At 43.4% G+C, this 19,042-nt stretch overlaps 1 protein-coding gene across 1 annotated transcript in view; it reads right to left on the bottom strand.

Annotated features, from left to right (window-relative positions):
• Positions 1-19,042, bottom strand: part of Myof (myoferlin) — a 124,590-nt gene that overhangs the window by 14,567 nt on the left and 90,981 nt on the right. The window contains exons 38-45 of the mRNA XM_090346244.1: positions 17,132-17,208; positions 12,019-12,030; positions 10,687-10,785; positions 8,480-8,605; positions 6,052-6,207; positions 5,520-5,611; positions 2,667-2,837; positions 1,307-1,455 (exon numbers count right to left, since the gene is read on the bottom strand). Coding sequence (XP_090202370.1) covers positions 1,307-1,455; positions 2,667-2,837; positions 5,520-5,611; positions 6,052-6,207; positions 8,480-8,605; positions 10,687-10,785; positions 12,019-12,030; positions 17,132-17,208 — 882 coding nt within the window. The remainder of the gene's footprint in view (positions 1-1,306; positions 1,456-2,666; positions 2,838-5,519; positions 5,612-6,051; positions 6,208-8,479; positions 8,606-10,686; positions 10,786-12,018; positions 12,031-17,131; positions 17,209-19,042) is intronic.

The following is a 19,042-nucleotide window of genomic DNA, read 5'->3' as shown; positions in this document are numbered from 1 at the left end:
AGAGAGAGAGAGACAGAGGGAGAGAGGGAGAGAGGGAGAGAGGGAGAGAAAGAGAAAGAGAGAGAGAGCACACCAGTCCTGGAGTTTGAACACACAGGACCTGGGCATTGTCCTTGAGCCAGTCCTGGAGTTTGAACACATAGGACCTGGGCACTGTCCTTGAGCTTTTTTTTGCTCAAGGCTAGGGTACTACTCCTTGAACCACAGTCCCATTTCTGGCTTTTTGGGTAGTTTAGTAGAGATAAGAGTATCACAGACTTTCTTGCCTATGTTGGCTTTGAACTGAGATCCTCATATCTTAGCCTCTTTAATAGCTAGGATTAGAGGTGTAAGCCACTGGTACTGGCTTAGAGTATTTTATTATATTACAATAGTAATTGGAAAAATCCTCATGATAGATATCGACTATTGTAGAGAGCTATCTTATTATTTGGGATAGCATTCATCACTAGATTGTGATGCCTTCCCTTTTTAATATCAGTCGCTTTTCTAAGTTTACTCCTTAGAGCAGCACTAACAGTTCTTGAATATCTAATTCTCCTTGAAATTAAATCCTCTTGATTTTATTATTGTTATTATTATTATTATTATTATTAGTTGTAGTATTAGTAGTAGTAGGTATGTTCAATGTTGGAGATCAAGCTTAGTACCGTGCACATGTTAGGTAACTGGTCTACCAATGAACTGCATCTCTGGTCCAATGTAATCTATGTCAAGATGGAAAGAATGAACCTAGTTTCTCTCAATACCAAGGTCAAGTTGAAGGCTAGGAAGCAAGTTTGTTCTCATGTGTTGGTATGTAGCTTTCCACACAGCCTTCAAGGCCAGGATTGCACTGCCCCCACCTTTCCAAAAATGCCCAGTGAAGTGAATCTCCACCTTTGGCACAATGGGACAAAGAATGGGTGGTATGCCCCAAATGACTGCTTGGGATATAGCGAGATCACATCCTTAGATATGAGCAAAACAAGGACATAGCAGACTCTTGGACAACCCTCCCTCCATTCCCACCAGCATTCCTGAGGTTTCTAAGAAAAGATCTGGAAAAAACTTGGAAGAAAAATTCTTGCACTGCTATATGATCATTTCTGAGCTAATTACGCATTACACAGAAACGAGCTATTACAACTTCGTGTTCAACACTCTAAGTGAAATGTAAGACAAGAAACTGTGTTCACTTTGACAGCCAAAGCTGTCAAAGTGTGTGTGGCTTTTGTTGTATGATATGATCGACACTGTGGCTCTGTCCACCCCTCCCCTAAATGCAGCAATAAGAATGGGTAACAGTCCTCTTCCATGTGCTCACCAAATTCATCCAAACTGTAGTCTCGTCCACCATATCTGATTCTGTTTCCATCTTCAGAAAGGATGGGCTGTGGGAAGCCTTTGAATCTGGCTACGTTTTGAAGCAACTGTGTTGGTCTCAACTGATCTCGCCACGTATTGACTCCAGACCTGGGGAAAGCATCATACATTCTGGAGTAACTGCAGATTATGTGTTCTTGGATTTGCACATGCATACTCACTTACCTTCAGACACGTCCAAATAATGGGATCAGGAAATGAACTACATGCCTTCCCTTCTACCTAGAAATCTACTTCAGAGGACTGAAGTCCCCTGATGATAATGACAATTTTGGCCTCAGTCAATCATTATCATTTTAAGTTATTATTATTGTTATTATTGTGTGTGGCATGTGTATAGGTGTGTGTGTGTGTGTGTGTGTGTGTGTGTGTGTGTTGGCCTTCGGGCTTCAGCTCAGGGCCTGGGCATTGTGCCTAAGCTTTTTTGCTGAAGGCTGGCATTCTACCAGTGGAGTCACAGCTCCATTTGCAGCTTTTTGGTGTTTAGTTGCAGACAAAGTGTCTTACAGACTTTATTGCTCTGCCTAGCTTTGAACCATAATTCTCTAATCTCGGCCTTCGGAGTAGCTAGGACTACAGGCAGGAGCTACTGGCCAGCTATTTTTTTCATCTTCTCTGTGCAATGAGGAGTCTCATTCAGATCACTATAGTCATAAGAGAGCAAACTCATAGAACAGAAATGGCAAGCTCTGTCTCATTAGTTAACTAAGAAAACCACTAGAGAGCAGGCAGGGGTAGGGAGACACTATTAAATTCATCCATTTGGGGGACTGGAGCTGTTTCCAGAGGGCAGTGAACTACCATCACACATTACTGACCCCAGTCGCTGACATTCGGGGGGAGAGGTGACAAGTTGGTTGTCAGATTCTCCCAGTGTCATGTAGGTGAGGCATCACACTGCTCCTGTAGCCACCATTTATATAGATTATGGCATAAACCCAACAATGTGGCAGCCCTGGCTCTAAAATACTCACATTAAAAATGACATGGGAAATGTTAGTGAAATTCCCACCCCAACAAACAGGCTGATATATACTTGGCAGGAGGTACAAATAGGAGGATCAGACTCCAAGGCCAGCTCTAGAGAAAGCATGTGCATGGCCCTATCTTGAAAAAGATACTAAAAGCAAAAAAAAAAAAAAAAAAAAGGCTTGGGACATGGTTCAAGTGACAGAACACCAGAGTTCAAAAACCCTTCAGCTTAAAGTCTAGCACTGACAAAAAAACAATTAATGAATGAGTTGACAAGCCTTGGTGTTTGACTGTATAAATGATCCCCACTCATGGGCAGAGTGACTCACATGCAGTACTGCTCAGGAATGCCACAGTGGGAACCGAACCGGGAGAGGAAGCGATTCTCCAGGTCAATGACAGTCTCTCCCACCTTCTCATCCCGCGTAAAGGTGTCATAGTCATAGACGGAAATTTTCAGGTCTTTTTCTTGAGGTAAGTAGCAGCTTAGTTCATACATCCTAAATAGAGAGAAACAGGTTAGACTCCTCACCATCCATCCAAATATTTCACAAAAATTCCAGGTCCACACACAAATTCCCAAGGAAATGGCTCCACAGGACCTTGAACTAGTGCATCCAGGGTAAGTTGGGAATCTTGATAAACATGAGTAATAAAATCAAGAGAGACTATGTGCTTGCTCTGGAGAAAGGTATAGGCTTAAATATCTAGATTCAAGTCGTAGCTGAGCTGTCTCTGGGCTCAGTTTTCTTCTCTGTAAAACGGTAACTATACTTACCACTACTAAATGAAGAACTATTTAGGAAGCATTTGACCACAATAATAAAGTATTACCGTGCTGGAGGCTCACACCTGTAATCCTAGATACTCAGGAGGCTGAGATCTGAGGATCATGGTTCAATGCCAGCCCCAGCAGAAAAGTCCCTGTGAGACTCTTTATCTCCAATTAATTACTCAAAACCCAGAAGTAGAGCTGTGGTTCTTTAACCTACCCTGATAGGAGAGGGGAAGTCCCTAGATAGAGGTCACTAATAAGGTGTGATGTCAGAGGCCTCGCAGCCACTCTGACTCTGGTTCTTTTGATACCTGTCCTCTACTAGGTATTCAGTAACTTTTAGAGTTCCTCTGGACAAAGTTAGGGCTCTGAGAAGTCCTGCAGTGATCTTCATTTTGAGCCTAGGTGCTTTTGTTTGACTAAATAGCACTTCTCCCTTCTCCACCTGGAACTTCCATTTATCTTTTATGAGACACGAATACTCTGTTGAATATGAGCTGGAGAATGCCAAGATGTGATGATAAAACATTCTTATGATGGTTAAGCATGAAGAAAAGGTTGCTGTTTCTCAAATTCCTGTCTGAGTCCCGCCCGCCCTTCCTAAATTACTACTGAGAAGAAAGCCACCTCTTAAGCAGATGCCATAGACCCGGGTCACTGGACTCCCTTGGCAGAGCCTGGCTCCTGGGCTCCACCTTGCTGGCTGAGGGAAAGTCAGTACATTGGCCTGGCTGGGTTTGCTGACAGCATCACTTCCTTGCAGGGTGGCTTCAAGCAAGACTTTTCCTGCCACTTAATTAAGCTTGTGCTTGGCTCCTCTGAGACTAGTGAGTCAGACAGGGCAGCCGTTTTCCCTTTAAAGCTGGCTTTCCTTGTGTGGAGCCCTGCTTCCTGCCCTGCGTGCCTTTTCCTGTCTAGACCTTGGGGCTGGATCAGTGGAAGAAAAGGAAAACGATCATATTGCAGAGCCAGAGGATTACTTCCACTCCACACACGTGTGTGTGTGTGTGTGTGTGTGTGTGTGTGTGTGTGTGTGTGTGTGTGTGTGTAAGGTCTGGGGGCTGAGTGTGTGGCCTTTCATGCATGTGGGTAAGAATTCCGTGTTCAAACCTGAGAAACTGATCACATGACAAAGATCATACATATGCAAGGGATACAGAGACAGAGACAGAACACGCATAATGATACAAACCAACAAACAAGAACACAGTGTTCTTTCTTCCACTCAGCAGAGTTTGGGGAAAAAGCACTATTAGTGCTTTCTTCAAGTGATGGCTTTTCTATAAATAGGGCCTGGGGGAAAGCCTAGCGCTGAGTCAGAAATTTCTTCTTACATTGAGTGCTGAGTTCTGTCACTTACAGGCTTGGTGATGGCTCTGGGAGCTCTGTGGCCTCACCCAGGAAGCTGGGCTGGGCTGTCCCACCATGCCCGGACCTGCTAATAAGTTTGACATGGTGATCATCAGGCCAGGGTAGCAGCAACAATGGTGGTAATAGCAGGATACAGGTTGAAGCTGCATAGACACACTGGGCTCAGATGGCCTGACTTCAAATCCAGACTCTGCTGGGGATGTTAGGCAGGGATTCTCCCAGAACCTCAATTTTCTCTGTTCTGAAATAGGGACATACGAAGAGCACACCACTAAGCTGTGAGGTTTTTGAGATGTTTTCTATAGATGGTGGGTGTGGTATCTGCACACAGGAAGCACTTAGCAGCTATTAGTTACTGCCAGCCTATGTAACAGTCAGTTGAGATGGTCCTCATGAACAGATACAACAATTCCAAACTAAGTCTTAGGCTGTGATCTGGAAGAAAAGAATGCTACTTCAAGGTTATAGGAGAAAAAAATATATATGAAGCCAAATATCTAACCCTAACCTTCCCTTTCTGCCATCTTGATGGGTTGTTTGAATAATAGAGTCAGTAATCTATTTGATGGGTGGAAACTGCAGAAACAAAATGTCCTAGATTCAAAACAGATTGCATTTCACCTGGCTAAATTCTCTCCTGGCACAGAATTCCTGAACTTAGACTTCTGAGCCTCACATAGCTCCGTCTCTCTACTCTGTTAGGGCTCAGAGCAAACCTCTTCTGACAGAAGCTCATCTTATAACTTATTTTCCCTATGGTGCTCACTCTGATGAAATCATTTTTCTTGTGTATTTATCTATTTCTTACTGTCTCTCCAACTAGAGTATTTGTCTAATCATGATCATATTTTTAGTACAGAGTTGGGCACCCATGATGGATAGATAATAGATAAAATTGTATATTATACACATACATATGTGTACATATATGTGTATATATGTGCATGTATATCTAGATACATACATATACATATATCTTTAGTACCTAGTCTGTAAAGAAATGAATGACAGAAAAAGGTATAAAAATGTACATTACCTGCCGAAAACTGGGTTGAGAGTGTTGGGAATATAGTGGTCTCGGTCTTCAATAACTTTCTTGCCCAGTGTTATTTTTATGTAAGGGTCACACTGCCAGGACAAGACAGATGAGATATTATGTCATTCTCCAAGTTCAAAGTGAACTCAGTTTCTGGGATCGACTCAACTTGCTTCCATACCCACTCCCAACTAAAGGGACATGCCTAAAGGGACATGCCCTTTGGGTGGCAGCCAGCCAGCTTGCCTTCAGAGCAGCTGTGTGGATAACCAAGTGGGGGAGGGGCCTGTGACTGAAACAGCCCGGTCCCAGGTCACTAGGGTAAGGTGAGAAGGATGAACCAGAGGGCCTTAAGCCCTGGGTGCTCTTGGGTAAATGCTCCCTGGGACACCCCTCCTGAAAGCATTGTTTATGATAGAGTATCTTTCCCTTAGTGAGATAACAGACGCCCAAGAAGAAAGAACACACAATTACCAGGGCTGAAGACTGTAATTACCTTGCTACAGTAGAAGCCCCACACCCAAACTCTTACCAGACCATTGTTGTCCTGGGGCTGCAGCTCTAAGCCTCGAACAATGTAAATCCGCACTGTGCATTCCTGTGGAATGCTGTCAGGTAATTCCCGAAACTGCCTGGGAGGGGCTGGCATACTGGGGTCATCTGGCAGGGGATAGATCCTAAAGGAGCCCTAGAAAGAGAGAGGTACAGGTGACTCCGGGAAGGCCCTGGGAGCCCGGGGAAGGAAGTTCCTGGGCTGTGCACTTCCAGATGTGGAGAGAAGCCTTTACTGTGTTTTGTGAAGGGAGTGGATTCCAAAGTAACCTTTTTTTTTTCTTTTAAACAGTCCTGGGCCTTGAACTCGGGGCCTGGGCACTGTCCCTGAGTGTCTTTTGTTCAAAGCTAGCATTCTACCCCTTGAGCCGCAGCTCCCACTTCCCACTTTTTCTGTGATTAGTAGGAGAGATAGCGGTGTCACTGACTTTCCTGTCTGGCATGGCTTCAAATCATGATCCCCAGACCCCAGCTTCCTGAGTAGCTAGGAGTGCAGATGGGAGCCACCAGTGTCCTGTTCATTTTTCTTTTTGTAAATCTATGCTGGTCTTGGGGCTTGAATTTAGGGCTTGAGCACTGTTCCTTAGTTTTTTTTTTTTTTAATATATGCACATTTCTGGCTTTTTTTTTTTTTTTTTTTGGTGGTTATTTGGAGAAAAGAGTCTCATAGACTTTCCTATCCAGGCTGCCTTTGAACAGCAATCCTTAGATCTCAGCTTCCTGAGTAGCTACGATTCTAGACCAGAGCTGCCACTGTGCCCAGCCCAGATTAATTATATGCAAACCCCTGGAAGCAGAGAATGAACTGGGCAAGATGTAGCAGTCACTCTGGTGGCTGGAATGGATGAAAAGTTGCCTTCCCTTTGAGAGAGGTAGAAGCCCAATGAGTATTGCAATGATTTCCTGTCTTCCCTATCAGCTGTGAACATCCTGATCCACTCTCAGGAAAACTGCTCAGCATCCAGGTCCTAGCTGGCAGGTAGGTCACTTCTTGCCAGCACTTCCCTGCCTGCCTGGGGTGTTTGTGTCCTGCCCATCCCCCTCTAACCCCTCAGTCCCAGAACCGGTTATTTGAAATGATTTCTTGTCTGCATCTTCCACTAGGTGATGAGCTTCCTGGAGGTAGGGAGGATGCTAGGCCTTGGTCACTATTCTTCTCCCAGAGTCTAATGAGGGGCTGTGACATCCAGTTAGGGGCACAAGAAATATCTTTTGAGTGAGGGTGCCAGCAGGCCAGAAAGGCCCTATACTTTATCTCAAAACCACCATAAGTACAGAGGTAAGCACAACAGCTGGGACTAGAATACATGGGTCTTTGTTTCAGCCATGTGCACCCAGGAAGAGAGCAGGAAATAAGCACCTACTAAGTGAGAGGAATCAAAGACCCTCAGACCCTCAATTCAAGGAATCCAGTATGGCCCAAGGATGCTAAATTAGCTCTGCTTCCCCACCCTTGTTGATTGATCGATTGCTGGTGGGAAGCTAGAGTGGGAAAGATTTAGACCACGAGTAAGACTAATCCCCTGATCCATTAGCCACGTTGGTTATTGGTAAAGGATTAGGAAGAGACAATGTATTTGCCACGGCTTTGCCAAGTGTGGTTGGAGGGAGAGGCAGCCATGCAAATCCATGCCATATGTGGAAGATGCCTTTACAGAGAGGTGAACCCATACCCGTGAGAGCCCAGAGGGAGTCATGCTCCCTAAAGCAACCAAGGAACTCTTGACACTGTGACATCTGAGCTGGCGCTTGGAGGAAGAGTAGGACTTAGCACAGAGATGGAAGGGAGGGCTTCTAGGGTAGGAAGTGGAGCCTGTCCTAAGGCTCCAAGCTGTGAGAGGACAGGGTGTGTTTGGGACAGGAGGGTGGGGTGTCTGAGAGAGAGGTGACAACAAGGGACACATAGCTTGTATAAGGCTAGCTCTGCCTTTGGGAGAAGTTGAGACTTGATTCCGTGGAAACACAAGTGATGTTTATTCTATGCCACCCAGACACAGGATAGTAGCATTTGGTTCTAGGGAGGATGGACTGGCTGGACAAGACAGAGGACTGGGAGGTTGTTATATGGTTCTGCTGAAGAGGGCAGTGGGATGGGAACAGGAGCAGGTTTGGGGAGGTTTGAATCTGGAGCATTCAAGATATGAGCAGGCAGAGGGGAAGAGACACTGAGCAACGGCCTGCAATGCCCTGTACTCCTCATTCCCTTCTCCTTGGCACCGCCCCACGGCTTGCATTTCCTTTATCCTAAGTTTGTAAAGATCCCTGAGTTTCTAGCTGTGATGGTGCATGCTTGTAGTTTCAGCATTTGGGAGTTTTGAGGCAGGATGATTGTGGGATCCAGGCTAGCTTGGATCCCCAAAAAATAAAAATAAAAGAACAAAAGCTACATGAACATACATCTAACTCACCTTGAATTCTCCCACCACAGAAGGGTCTTCATTTTCCTCTGACTTGCCTCGGTACAACTTGAAAGTATCTGAGAAGTCTGTCAGGCCCTCAAAGTCTGTTACATCCTCAAGTTCACAGTCATATATCTGAACAAACAAACAACAACCAATTCTGAATGTTTCCTTCGATTACAGGAGTATGAAATCAGGACTGACTAAATGGGCATAAAGATGTGTTCTGGTACAACCAGAACTCTCACATTACCAGTGGGGGAATAAGATGATTCAGCCACTTAAAAAAAAAGTCAGCTAGTTTCTAAAAGCCAGAAATTGCATTACTAGGTATTTACCTAAGAGAAATAAAAATGGGTCCAATTTAATTTAAAAAATTGTCTACAGCAGCTCCATCCTCAGGAGAGCTGGTTAAACAAATTATGGTATAGATACAACTCAACAATCCAGAGATGAAATACTGATCCACATCAAAACCTGATGACTTTCCAAAGCAGAATATGAAAAAAGCACTGCACATGCACACACACACACACACACACACACACACACACACACACACACACACAGATAATGAAAACTGCAAGTCCATTTATAGAGGGTATACAAGCAGGCAAAAATCAATCAATCTATGGTGATAGATAACAGTTTAGTGGCCCCTGGCAGGGATGAAGTTTGAAGGGAATTTTCTGCAAAGGAGTACAAAGAAATTTTCTGTGGCTGTGGGAATGTTATTTGTCTTGTTGTGGAAGTGGTTTATATAGATGTGTATCAAAATTTATTGATTGGATCATTTTATTGCATACAAATTATACCTGGGCAAGAAAACTAGGGGAGGAAGAAGGAAGAGAGAAGGAAGGGAGAAATGGATGAGAATGGTGAGGGAGGGAGGGAGGGAGGGAGAGAGAGAGGGAGAGAGAGAGAGAGAGAGAGAGAGAGAGAGAGAGAGAGAGAGAGAGAGAGACTTATTACAGCAGTGATTTTTTTCATTTTATTAGGTATATATTTATTTGTCCTGGGGCTTGAACACAGACCCTGGGCACTGCCTCTCATCTTTTGTGCTCAAGGCTAGCAAGCACTCTACCACTCGAGCTACAGTCCCACTTCTGCCTTTTGTGGTCATTAATTGGAGATAAGAGTTTCATGGGCTTTCCTGCCAGGGCTGGCTTCAAACTATGGTCCTCAAATCTCAGCCTCTTGAGTAGCCTGGATTACAGGTGTGACCCACCGCCATATAGCTCATATTAGTGTTTTTTTTAATTCTACATTAGGAGCTTATGATACTAAAAAATATCCAGGGTTTTCTACTATGATGGGAAAATTTGTTTTAATGACTAGGTATTTCTCAGTAACATTTTTTGTCCTATGCACTGCTCTGACAATTTAGCATTTGTTTCTACTTGAGTGTAATGCAGACCAAAAGAACGAATGAAGAACGGGAAAATCAGAATGGTAATGGAAAGACCAGGGACAGCCACTGCTTGTCACTTGTGTCCAGAATTGTGATTTTATCTGTACACAAGGCAAAATCAACACTTCAGCTAGCCTCCCTGTTTTGAGGAAAGAAGGGAGCTTGTTGAGTTCTTGCGCTGTTTTGCACAGAGCAGTATGAGTTCTGGGTCTCCATGCATCAAACTGGATAATTGTTGGTCTAATTAGTGTGGTACCAACCCATTCTCAGTTCTCTGCCAGAAGCCCACAAGCCCCAAAGTGGCAGTCATACAACCATAACTCAACAGCGGTCCTTATGTCTGGGAACTTTGGCAAAGCCAAGCCTGTTGCAAGAGGGCTCTGAGAGGCCAGAGCAACTTCTGGCTCCTCCCCTTTTTAGCCTTTTAGTGTTTTTTTTTTGTTGTTATTGTTGTTGTTTTGTTTTGTTTTTTAAAATGCTGGGACCAGGGCCGGGAGTTTGGCCTAGTGGTAGAGTGCTTGCCTAGCATGCACAAAGACCTGGGTTCGATTCCTTGGTACCACATACTTAGAAAAAGCCAGAAGTGGTGCTGAGGCTCAAGTGGTAGAGTTCTATCTTTGAGAGAAAAAAATCCAAGGACAGTGCTCAGGCCCTGAGCTTACGCCCAGGACTGGCAAAAAAAAAAAAATAATAAATAAATAAAATAAAATAAAATGCTGGGACCAAATCCAGGGTCATGTGCATAATAGGGCCCAACCTAAGAGATTCTGATTCCTCTATCCAAAGTAGCATAGGTTCTAAGTACCTTGAGTTTGGAGTAGCCTTTCTGAATATATTGTCCACATTTTTCAAGTTCTCCCAAGGAAGCATAAAATTTGCTCCACCAGTCAACAATTTCTTCCTCCTAAAGACACATCACAACGGAAAATCTTTATTAATGACATAGGCTTCCGATTTCTGAAAGGAAAATTCCTATGTTAGGTAGAAGATTATTCAGACTTTGTCATAAGTGAGAGCATGTGCCTTAGTTCATGTGCCCTGTGGACAAAACATTCACAATCCTGCTCATAAGCTGGAGGGCATACAACCCTGTCTAGCCAATAAACATGTGGGGCTTCCATGTACATGACGTGTTTTCTTACATCCAATGATCTGTTTCACTCTGTCAGTGGACATTTACATCCACAAATACATTAAAATAAGGTCTCCAATATGCAGAATTAGATTATTTTATTTCCTTACCTTTTTTAAGCTAACAAGGCAATATAATATGAAGCTTATTTAGTTAAGAGTTGGAAAAACTGATTTTACTTCGAGTTCCATCTTGTGTTCTAAGTCATACCCTGTGAACATCAATTTCTACTTCTGCTGGATAAGAAAATAACTACCGTTATCTGCATCACAGAGTTGATTTGGAAATCAACTAAGATCATTCATTGAGAGTGATGAGGGGAGGGAGAGAGAAAGCCTGGAAACTTTTAAAATATGGAACAGAAATAGAGAAGCATTCTGGTTTGTTTAGACCAGATGCCCCTACACCATTCTGACAAATTCTGAGTCACTCAGAATCTCATAAAGAACCACGTATGGGGTTCCTGTGGAATATTTTCTAATAAAAACTTTGACACTCAGGCTGGACCCTGGCTAACTTTGAACTCGAGGTCCTACTGCTTCTGCCTCGTAAGTGCTAGGATTATAGGTCTGTGCCACTATGCCCACAGTGGTTGGATTTATAATACAAGTAGATCTTCATCAAACTCATTCATTGCTTATTTTAGTCTGCCTCAGAAATAGTCATGTTGTCAAAAATACACGTCACCTGCAATTCCGACTTCTATTCATTGTGAGGCAAGTGGAGAAATAGACACAAGAAAGGCTATTTCTTATCTGTGTTAACATCTATATTGACACACTTAAATATATATGGTTGTATACTTAAGTACATGCATATGTGGATGTGCAAAGGTAGGTGCAGATGTATATATACACATTATATTATAAGAAGAAAATATATTTGCATGTGATGTTATGTTGAGGATTGAACCAAAGGCTTTTCATGTGCTAAGCAAACATTCTAACTCTGAGCTACCCCCTAGCTCTATGACTCCTAACTGTAACAAGAATGTATGATAGTTACCTTTTCTGACAGCTGGTATGTTCAGCAACAGGGCAAACCATAAAAGCAGTCACATGGATATTGGGTTTACGATCCCCACAAACATTCAGTTTAAAGAGAAAGAGAAAGAGAAAAATTAATGTTTATGCATTTTAAACGATTAACATTTGGTGCATTATTCTAAAGATCCTAGTCAGAAATGATCTCATTATTGATCATGCTTTTGCTCTTTCTCCATACAAAGGACTTAGAAAGCCCTGAGGCTTAGAAGTGCTCCCCAGTGTGGCATGATTTCTGTGGGGCTGAATAACCCGGTGGTCTGCTAACACACAGTGCCCCAAATCTCCCATGCCATTTAACATCTCAAGTATGTTCTGCTTAATTGCCATCTGTTCAAGGAACTCCCCTATAACAACATGTGATGACTGCAGTGTCATGATGTGGAGAAGGTCTGGCAGTTGCCCACCCATGCCTGTTCATCTGTAAAAATGCTTTGAACACACAGGTGCCAAATTTCTCACTGGTCAATTTTTTTCTGTTGGAATTTTTGTGTGGAGAATTCGCCCTTGATCTCAGGATATAAGCAGGAGATAGAGGAGAATTAAGAGACTGGGGCTTGAGTTTTCTCTTGATGTCTGCTGGAACAGTAGATTAGCTTATCCTTAGGAGTGGTTTGAGGAAATGTGACCTAGACCACCTTTCTGAAACCCTGACTTCAAGTTCATTTCCCAGGCGAGAGCAACCCCTCACTGTGGTCCATAGGCCTCAGGGTCAAGTGCCCCTTGGTACTTCCAGACTAACTTTTCTCAAGACAGAGTTGCCATCAGAGACAGAAAGACAGGAAGATGTATTGATTCTTTCTGTTAGATTCATTCCAAAGCACCATTAAGAGTTAGATAATCACAGCTGAGTTGAGATTTTGGAGAGACAATTATTGCCTTTTTTAACCAACCACATTCAGTGGCTTCTGAATTCAGATATTTGGAGACTGATTACTCACATCTATTTTTGGCTATATAAAACTCTTTCAAAGGCAAAAACAGTTCAGATTTGTGCGCGTGTATGCCAATACTGGGGCTTGCTCTCTCACTTGGCTTCTTCGTTAAAAGCCACTTAAGCCACACACAGATCCACTTCTAGATTTTTGCTACTTACTTGGAAATAAGAGTTTCTCAGATTTTTCTGCCCAGGCTGGCTTCAAACCATGATCCTTGGATCTTAGTTTCCCAAGTAGCTAGAATTGCAGACCTAAGCTACCAGCACTCAGCTAAATAGTTCATATTTTAAAAAGCATTACTCCAGACAAGTTTATTAAATTTCAAAATTGGGATGGGTAAATTTGCGTGTGGCCCCCCCTTCCCATTATTTTGTTATGCTGAGAAGGGTCAGAAGCAAAGGCTGGGGTTTGTTTTTCTGTATCACTAAAGAACTTGTGACAGGAGTCAAAATGCCTAAACAGCATTAGGAGATTCTTCCTTAGACTGAAAGCAATCCTATTTGTTTCAAGATCACCTATCACTCCAAAATCTCCTAATAGAAAGAATCGGAAAGCAGAATTCTGAGTTCTTAAAACCAAGCTTCCCCCATCCCAGGCAGCTCCATGCGTTTTCTCATCATACATACATGCACTGTCCTTGGAGAAGCCATTTTGCTGAGTGCAGTTGACATGCTGCTTAAGCACTGGAATTGGAAGGTAATTGTTGAGACAGCTAGGTAGCTATGTCCTGTTTATCTGGCTAGCACTTGTCCAGTGTGCTCCAGATACTTAGTCCTCACTTTAAGTGTGACAGTGTCCAACTCCCACATGGGAGAATGTCACAGGGGAATGGCATGGAGCATGACTCTGTCCTCTAGGGACACTGCCTCCAGCCCCCAGCAATGGCACCCTTACGTTCCCACCCATCCTCTCAGTTTATCCAGGCACATGTTCTCTAGATATCCAAGTTAGTAATACACATACATTACACAAATGTGACATGTATATTAACACAAGACATGGCAAGCTTCCCATCACAGCCCAGCACTGAACACGTACTTTACAGTAAGGTGCAACATCTATGTTGATGAACAGATAGATTCAGGTTTTCAGAGAAAATTCTAACAAGTCTTTCTGTCTGTCTGTCTTTCTGTCTGTCCGTTTTGCTTGTCAGACATGGGGCTTGAACTCAGGGCCTGGCCTTGCCCCTGAGCTCTTTTGTTCAAGGCTGGCATTCTACCACTTTGAGCCACAGTGCCACTTCCAATTTTCTGGTGGCTAACTGGAGATAAGAGTTGCATGGATTTTCTTGCCTGGGCTGGCTTTGAACCACGATCCTCAGATATCAGCCTCCTGAGTAGCCAGGATTCCAGATGTAAGCCACTAGTGCCTGGCTTAACAAGCCTTTCTTGTCCACACCTCGACTAGGGATGATGCAGCCATTTGTCCTGCAGTGGGAATGGCTGACATTATCACCCCTAGGCTGCTAACACCACAAGGTTAAGTCTATGATGACAACTGACCTTTCCTAGTGTCTTGATGGAGTCTAGTCAGCCATGGACTCTTGTCAGAAAGCAGTGAAAACATGGGCATTGATTATTGACTTACTCTTCTCCTGGCTCCTAATAGTACTTAGTGCTTCTGAGTTCTCAGAAGGCATGCAGTGAGTCAACATCTGGACATGATGGCCCAAACCTGTAATCCCAGCTACGGGGAGCACAGAGACCTAGAGGAATGAAGTTTGAGGCCAGCCTGAGGAAAAGGTGAGTGAGATCCTATCTCTATGAAAAAGCTGGGTGTGGTGGGTACGGGCTTGTCATCCCATCTACCCACAACGTTTAAGGTGGAGAATTCTAGCAAAAGAACAAAGTAAGACACTACCTGAAAAATAAAAAGGGGTGTGGTATGGCTCAAATGGTAGGGTGTTAGGCTAATAAGTAGGAGGCCTTGAATACCACTAATAAATAAATAAATCTAAGAGGAAGAGGAAGAAGAAGAGGAAGGAGAAAGAGAAAGAGAAGGAAAAGGAGAAGGAGAAGGAAAAGAAGAACCAGGCACTAGTGGTTTGCATCTGTAATCCTGTCTACTCAGGAGGTTGAGACTTGATTATGATTGGAAGCCAACCTGGCCAGGAAAGACTAGGAGACTCTTATCTCCAATTAACCCCCAGAAAACTGGAAATGGCATTGTGGCTCAAAGTGGCACAGTACTAGCCTTGAGCAAAAGAGCTCCAAGACAGTACCCAGCCTCTGTGTTCAAACCCTACCACCGACAAAAAAATTAAAAATTAAGAAAATTAAAAAAAAAAGAATGATTGCAATGGTATATGATAAAGTTGAAGGCAAAACATTGAGGAAGATCTTACAGTGCTTTTATCCAGGGTAGTCATAAAAAGCTACATGAATGATTTTTTAGCTGGGCACCATTGTCTCATACCTATAATCCTAGCTATTTAGGAGACTGAGATCTGAGGATCCCGGTTCAAAGCCAGTCTCGGTAGACTCTTAATTCCAATTAACCACCAGAAAACCTAGAGTGGAGCTATGGCAGAGCACTAGCCTCAAGTAAACAAGCTCAGGGAGAATGCCTAGGCTCTGAGTTCAAGCCCCATGGCTGACAAAAAAAAAAAGAAGAAATTATTTTGATAGTATTGTGGTTTGAACTGGTGTTTCAATGAGCTTATTGCTGAGGTTCTCTACCACTTCATCCATGCCTCCAGACCTCTCTACTGTCATTGCCTCTTTTTTTTTTCTGATCGAGTCTCAATTGTTTTGCCCAAGCTGTCCTCAGACTACAATCCTACTACTTCTGCCTCTTACGTAGCTGGGACGACAAGCACGACCCATCATCCTTCCCCACAGTCCTCTTGTCTCTGCCTCTCAAGTGTACAGAAGGAATCTCCAGTATATTACACACCATTTCTCCCCTAAGACTGTGGTTGTTTGCAAAATGAACATAGTGATAGCTCCCTGTGGGATCAAGAATTTGATCCTGTCCTCTGAGATCACGTAGAATTTCCAGAGAGTGGGATCAGACAGGCTGCTGGCTGCCCAGTGTGGTTGAAGACCACATTTAACACAGGCCAATTGTCAGTGAGTTTAAGGCAGTAGGAAGGAAGTGGAGTTTTTTTTTTTAATGCACTGTTTATGGACATAACACATTAAAGTACAATCATGTGCATTTTTTGGCCAGTTTGCACATTAAAACATGCTGTGAAGGTCTGTCATAAATGCCAAAAGAAACAGAAAGATATTTGGTGTTTTCTTTTTGCTGGGTTGAGTATTTTTTCCTCTCTTCTGTCTTGTAGAAGTGGCTGAGATGGTTTCAGAACGGGGTCCAAATTGAGTATTTCTACCACTTGACAACCACAGGGAAAATAAAATAAAAGCCTAGGGTATCCTGTACACTAAGCAGTAAGGTTATTATTATTATTTTTTAATGCTGGGTGCTGGTAGGTCACACCTATATTCCTAGCTACTCAGGAGGCTGAAGTGTGAAGATCAAAGTTTGAAGCCAGACTCAACAGAATAGGCTGTGAGACTGATGAATTCTCCAATTAACCAGCAAAAAAGCAGGAAGTGGAGATACGGCTCAAGTGGTAGGGTGCCAAAGTCCTGAATTCAAGCCTCAGTTATAGCATGCATGTGTGTGTGTGTGTGTGTGTGTGTGTGTATGTGTGTGCGTGCACACACATACACACACACACACACACACACAAGAATCATGATGCTTCTGCTCCAGGCAGTGAAAAATTGGCATATTTCACATAACTCTATTCCCAGTGCTGCAGTGCTGTCTGTCTATTCCTGGAACATCTCTTCCTACCAAACAATCTAACTATCTCCCTTCCACCCTCATCCCTGACTCTCAGACTCACTTGGGAAGGTTTGAAAATCTACTGATGTCTGGGTCCCTCTCCCTCTGGGCAGACAGGAGTGAGGACTGAGTGTGTACCCTAGGTGACTGATTAGGAAAGGTTGAAGGTCATGACTTTATACACACTATCCTAACAGCGGACCAGGGCAGATCTTTGTCTCCACTATGTTCTCAATAAATTGGTGTGATGATTATTGTCTTTGTAGCATTGAATGGTTGCACTCACTGAATGCTTAGACATCTGGAAGGTAAAACGTACCATATCTAATGATCTAAACCTACCTTGGAAGCCAGTAATGGTTTAGTGTCTTCTATTTCAATAACGACATCCCGGCAGGGGGGTGCAGACATGAGGGAGGCTGCAAGACAAAAATCTTCATCACCTAAGGTTCTTAGATAAATACTCAGAATAAGCATTCTACTTGAGTTCGTTCACTGGGTGAATAGTATCGTTTATTCCTTGGTGAGACTTTCTTAATGGAGATAACTACACCTGAACATAGAAAACAGCCCAACCAGCCCTCACTTTTTTAAAGGATAATATGGTCTTGGATATTTTCTAGAAAACAGTGTGGCCCATTTCCCTCCACCCCCCATCACTGTAGATTATTAGCACAGGGGTAAAACATAGAAGTACTACAAAGGAATTGTATGGATTATGTCTTTATGGCAAGAAGGAGTAGGGGTGGAGGTGGGGAACTTACATCTCAAAGAGCTTCTTTTCCTTGGGATTTACCCCTACAACAGGAAATAAAAGGAAAGGAAGATAAAGAAAGGAAGGCAGGGAAGAGACAGGTGATAAGGGAAGGGGGAACGGAACAATCAAGGTAGACAGTTTAGATTTTAGGTCTGAAGTGAGTTACATATTTAGCTCTTGTCCTATGGGGAGAGACCAAGCTTGTCTATGGGGAGAGACAAAGCTTCTTCCCAGTGCATGCTTCCTGTGATTTAGGATTTGGGAGTCAGAGCAGGGGCTCATAGTAGCCCCCTGTAGTACTTCACACAGTGAGTGCTAAAGCCTTAGCCCAGGGCAGAGGTGAAGAGAATCCGTTTACTGAAGAAAGCAGCAGACAGTCAGACCTTCACTGGAAAGCCAGAACTCAGACAGAACTAACTCTATCAAGCCAAAAGAACTTTTTGTTTTACTTATCCAAGCAAATGACAAATAACACACAGGAAGAGAAAGGAGACACATTAAAAAAAATCTACCATGTGCCAATAGGCATTAGGTTAAGCACTTCACATACATCATCTCATTCAATCTCTCAGTAATCCTTCAGAATATGTCATCTCCAGTTTCAAGATTTAACAACAAGCAAACTGAAGCTATGACAAAGCAAGTCTGTGGCTGCGGCTTAAATAATCAATGGTCAGGGGAAGTAACGTTGATCTGGGTGACCTCCATGTTGGTGTTTTATCCATCACAGGGATGCTGGAGAAGAGCAGATGCTCATTAAGTATCAGAGAGCATTCTGAGGGTTGTCAGGAACCCCACGAGACAGCTATTGAGCATCTGTGACATTCCAGCTGCCGCGATGGGTAGTTTCATGTCCACATGGTCCCCTCGGGTCTACAAGTACGGGCCATGAGCCTCTGGTGGATGGGGGTGAGGAGCATGGCTGGATGAAAGTCCCTCCTTCACCATCACTTTGCCACCTTACCATCCTTATACATATGTAGCCTGAGGGTTGGGAGCAAGTTACTCTGGGTACTTCTAATATTAAGCAAACTAAGATCTAAAACCTTGACTCGGATCCTATCCTTTGTTTTTTATAAACGAGGAAGGGTTTGTCTCAGTTCATCGTTTCAGAAGTTTCAGTCCATAGTCAGTCAGCTTTGTTATTTGTGGGCAAGGGTAAGGTAGAAAGCATAATAGAAAAGATATAGATGAGCAAGACTGCTCACCTTTTAAGTGTCCAGGAAGCAGAGAGGCAAAGATAGAGACAGAGACACAGAGAGACAGAGGGGAACCTGGGGCAAGATGCTGCCCCAGGACACACCTCAGCGACTTACTTCTTCCATTTAGGCCCCACCTCCTAAAGTTCCCAGAACCTCCCCCCAAATAGCATAGCTGGAGATCAAACCCACAGCACAGGAGTCTGTTAGGGGATACTTTATATTCAAACCATAACATTCTATCCCTGGACCCCAAAGGCTTACGGTCATCTTATAATGCAAAAATTCATTTAATCT

The sequence above is a fragment of the Megascapheus bottae genome, chromosome 15, assembly GCF_031878675.1.
Source record: "Megascapheus bottae isolate mThoBot1 chromosome 15, mThoBot2.hap1, whole genome shotgun sequence".
NCBI lineage: Eukaryota > Metazoa > Chordata > Mammalia > Rodentia > Geomyidae > Megascapheus > Megascapheus bottae.
Note: the sequence above shows the minus strand (reverse complement) of the source record. Positions and strands in the feature narration are given on the sequence as shown.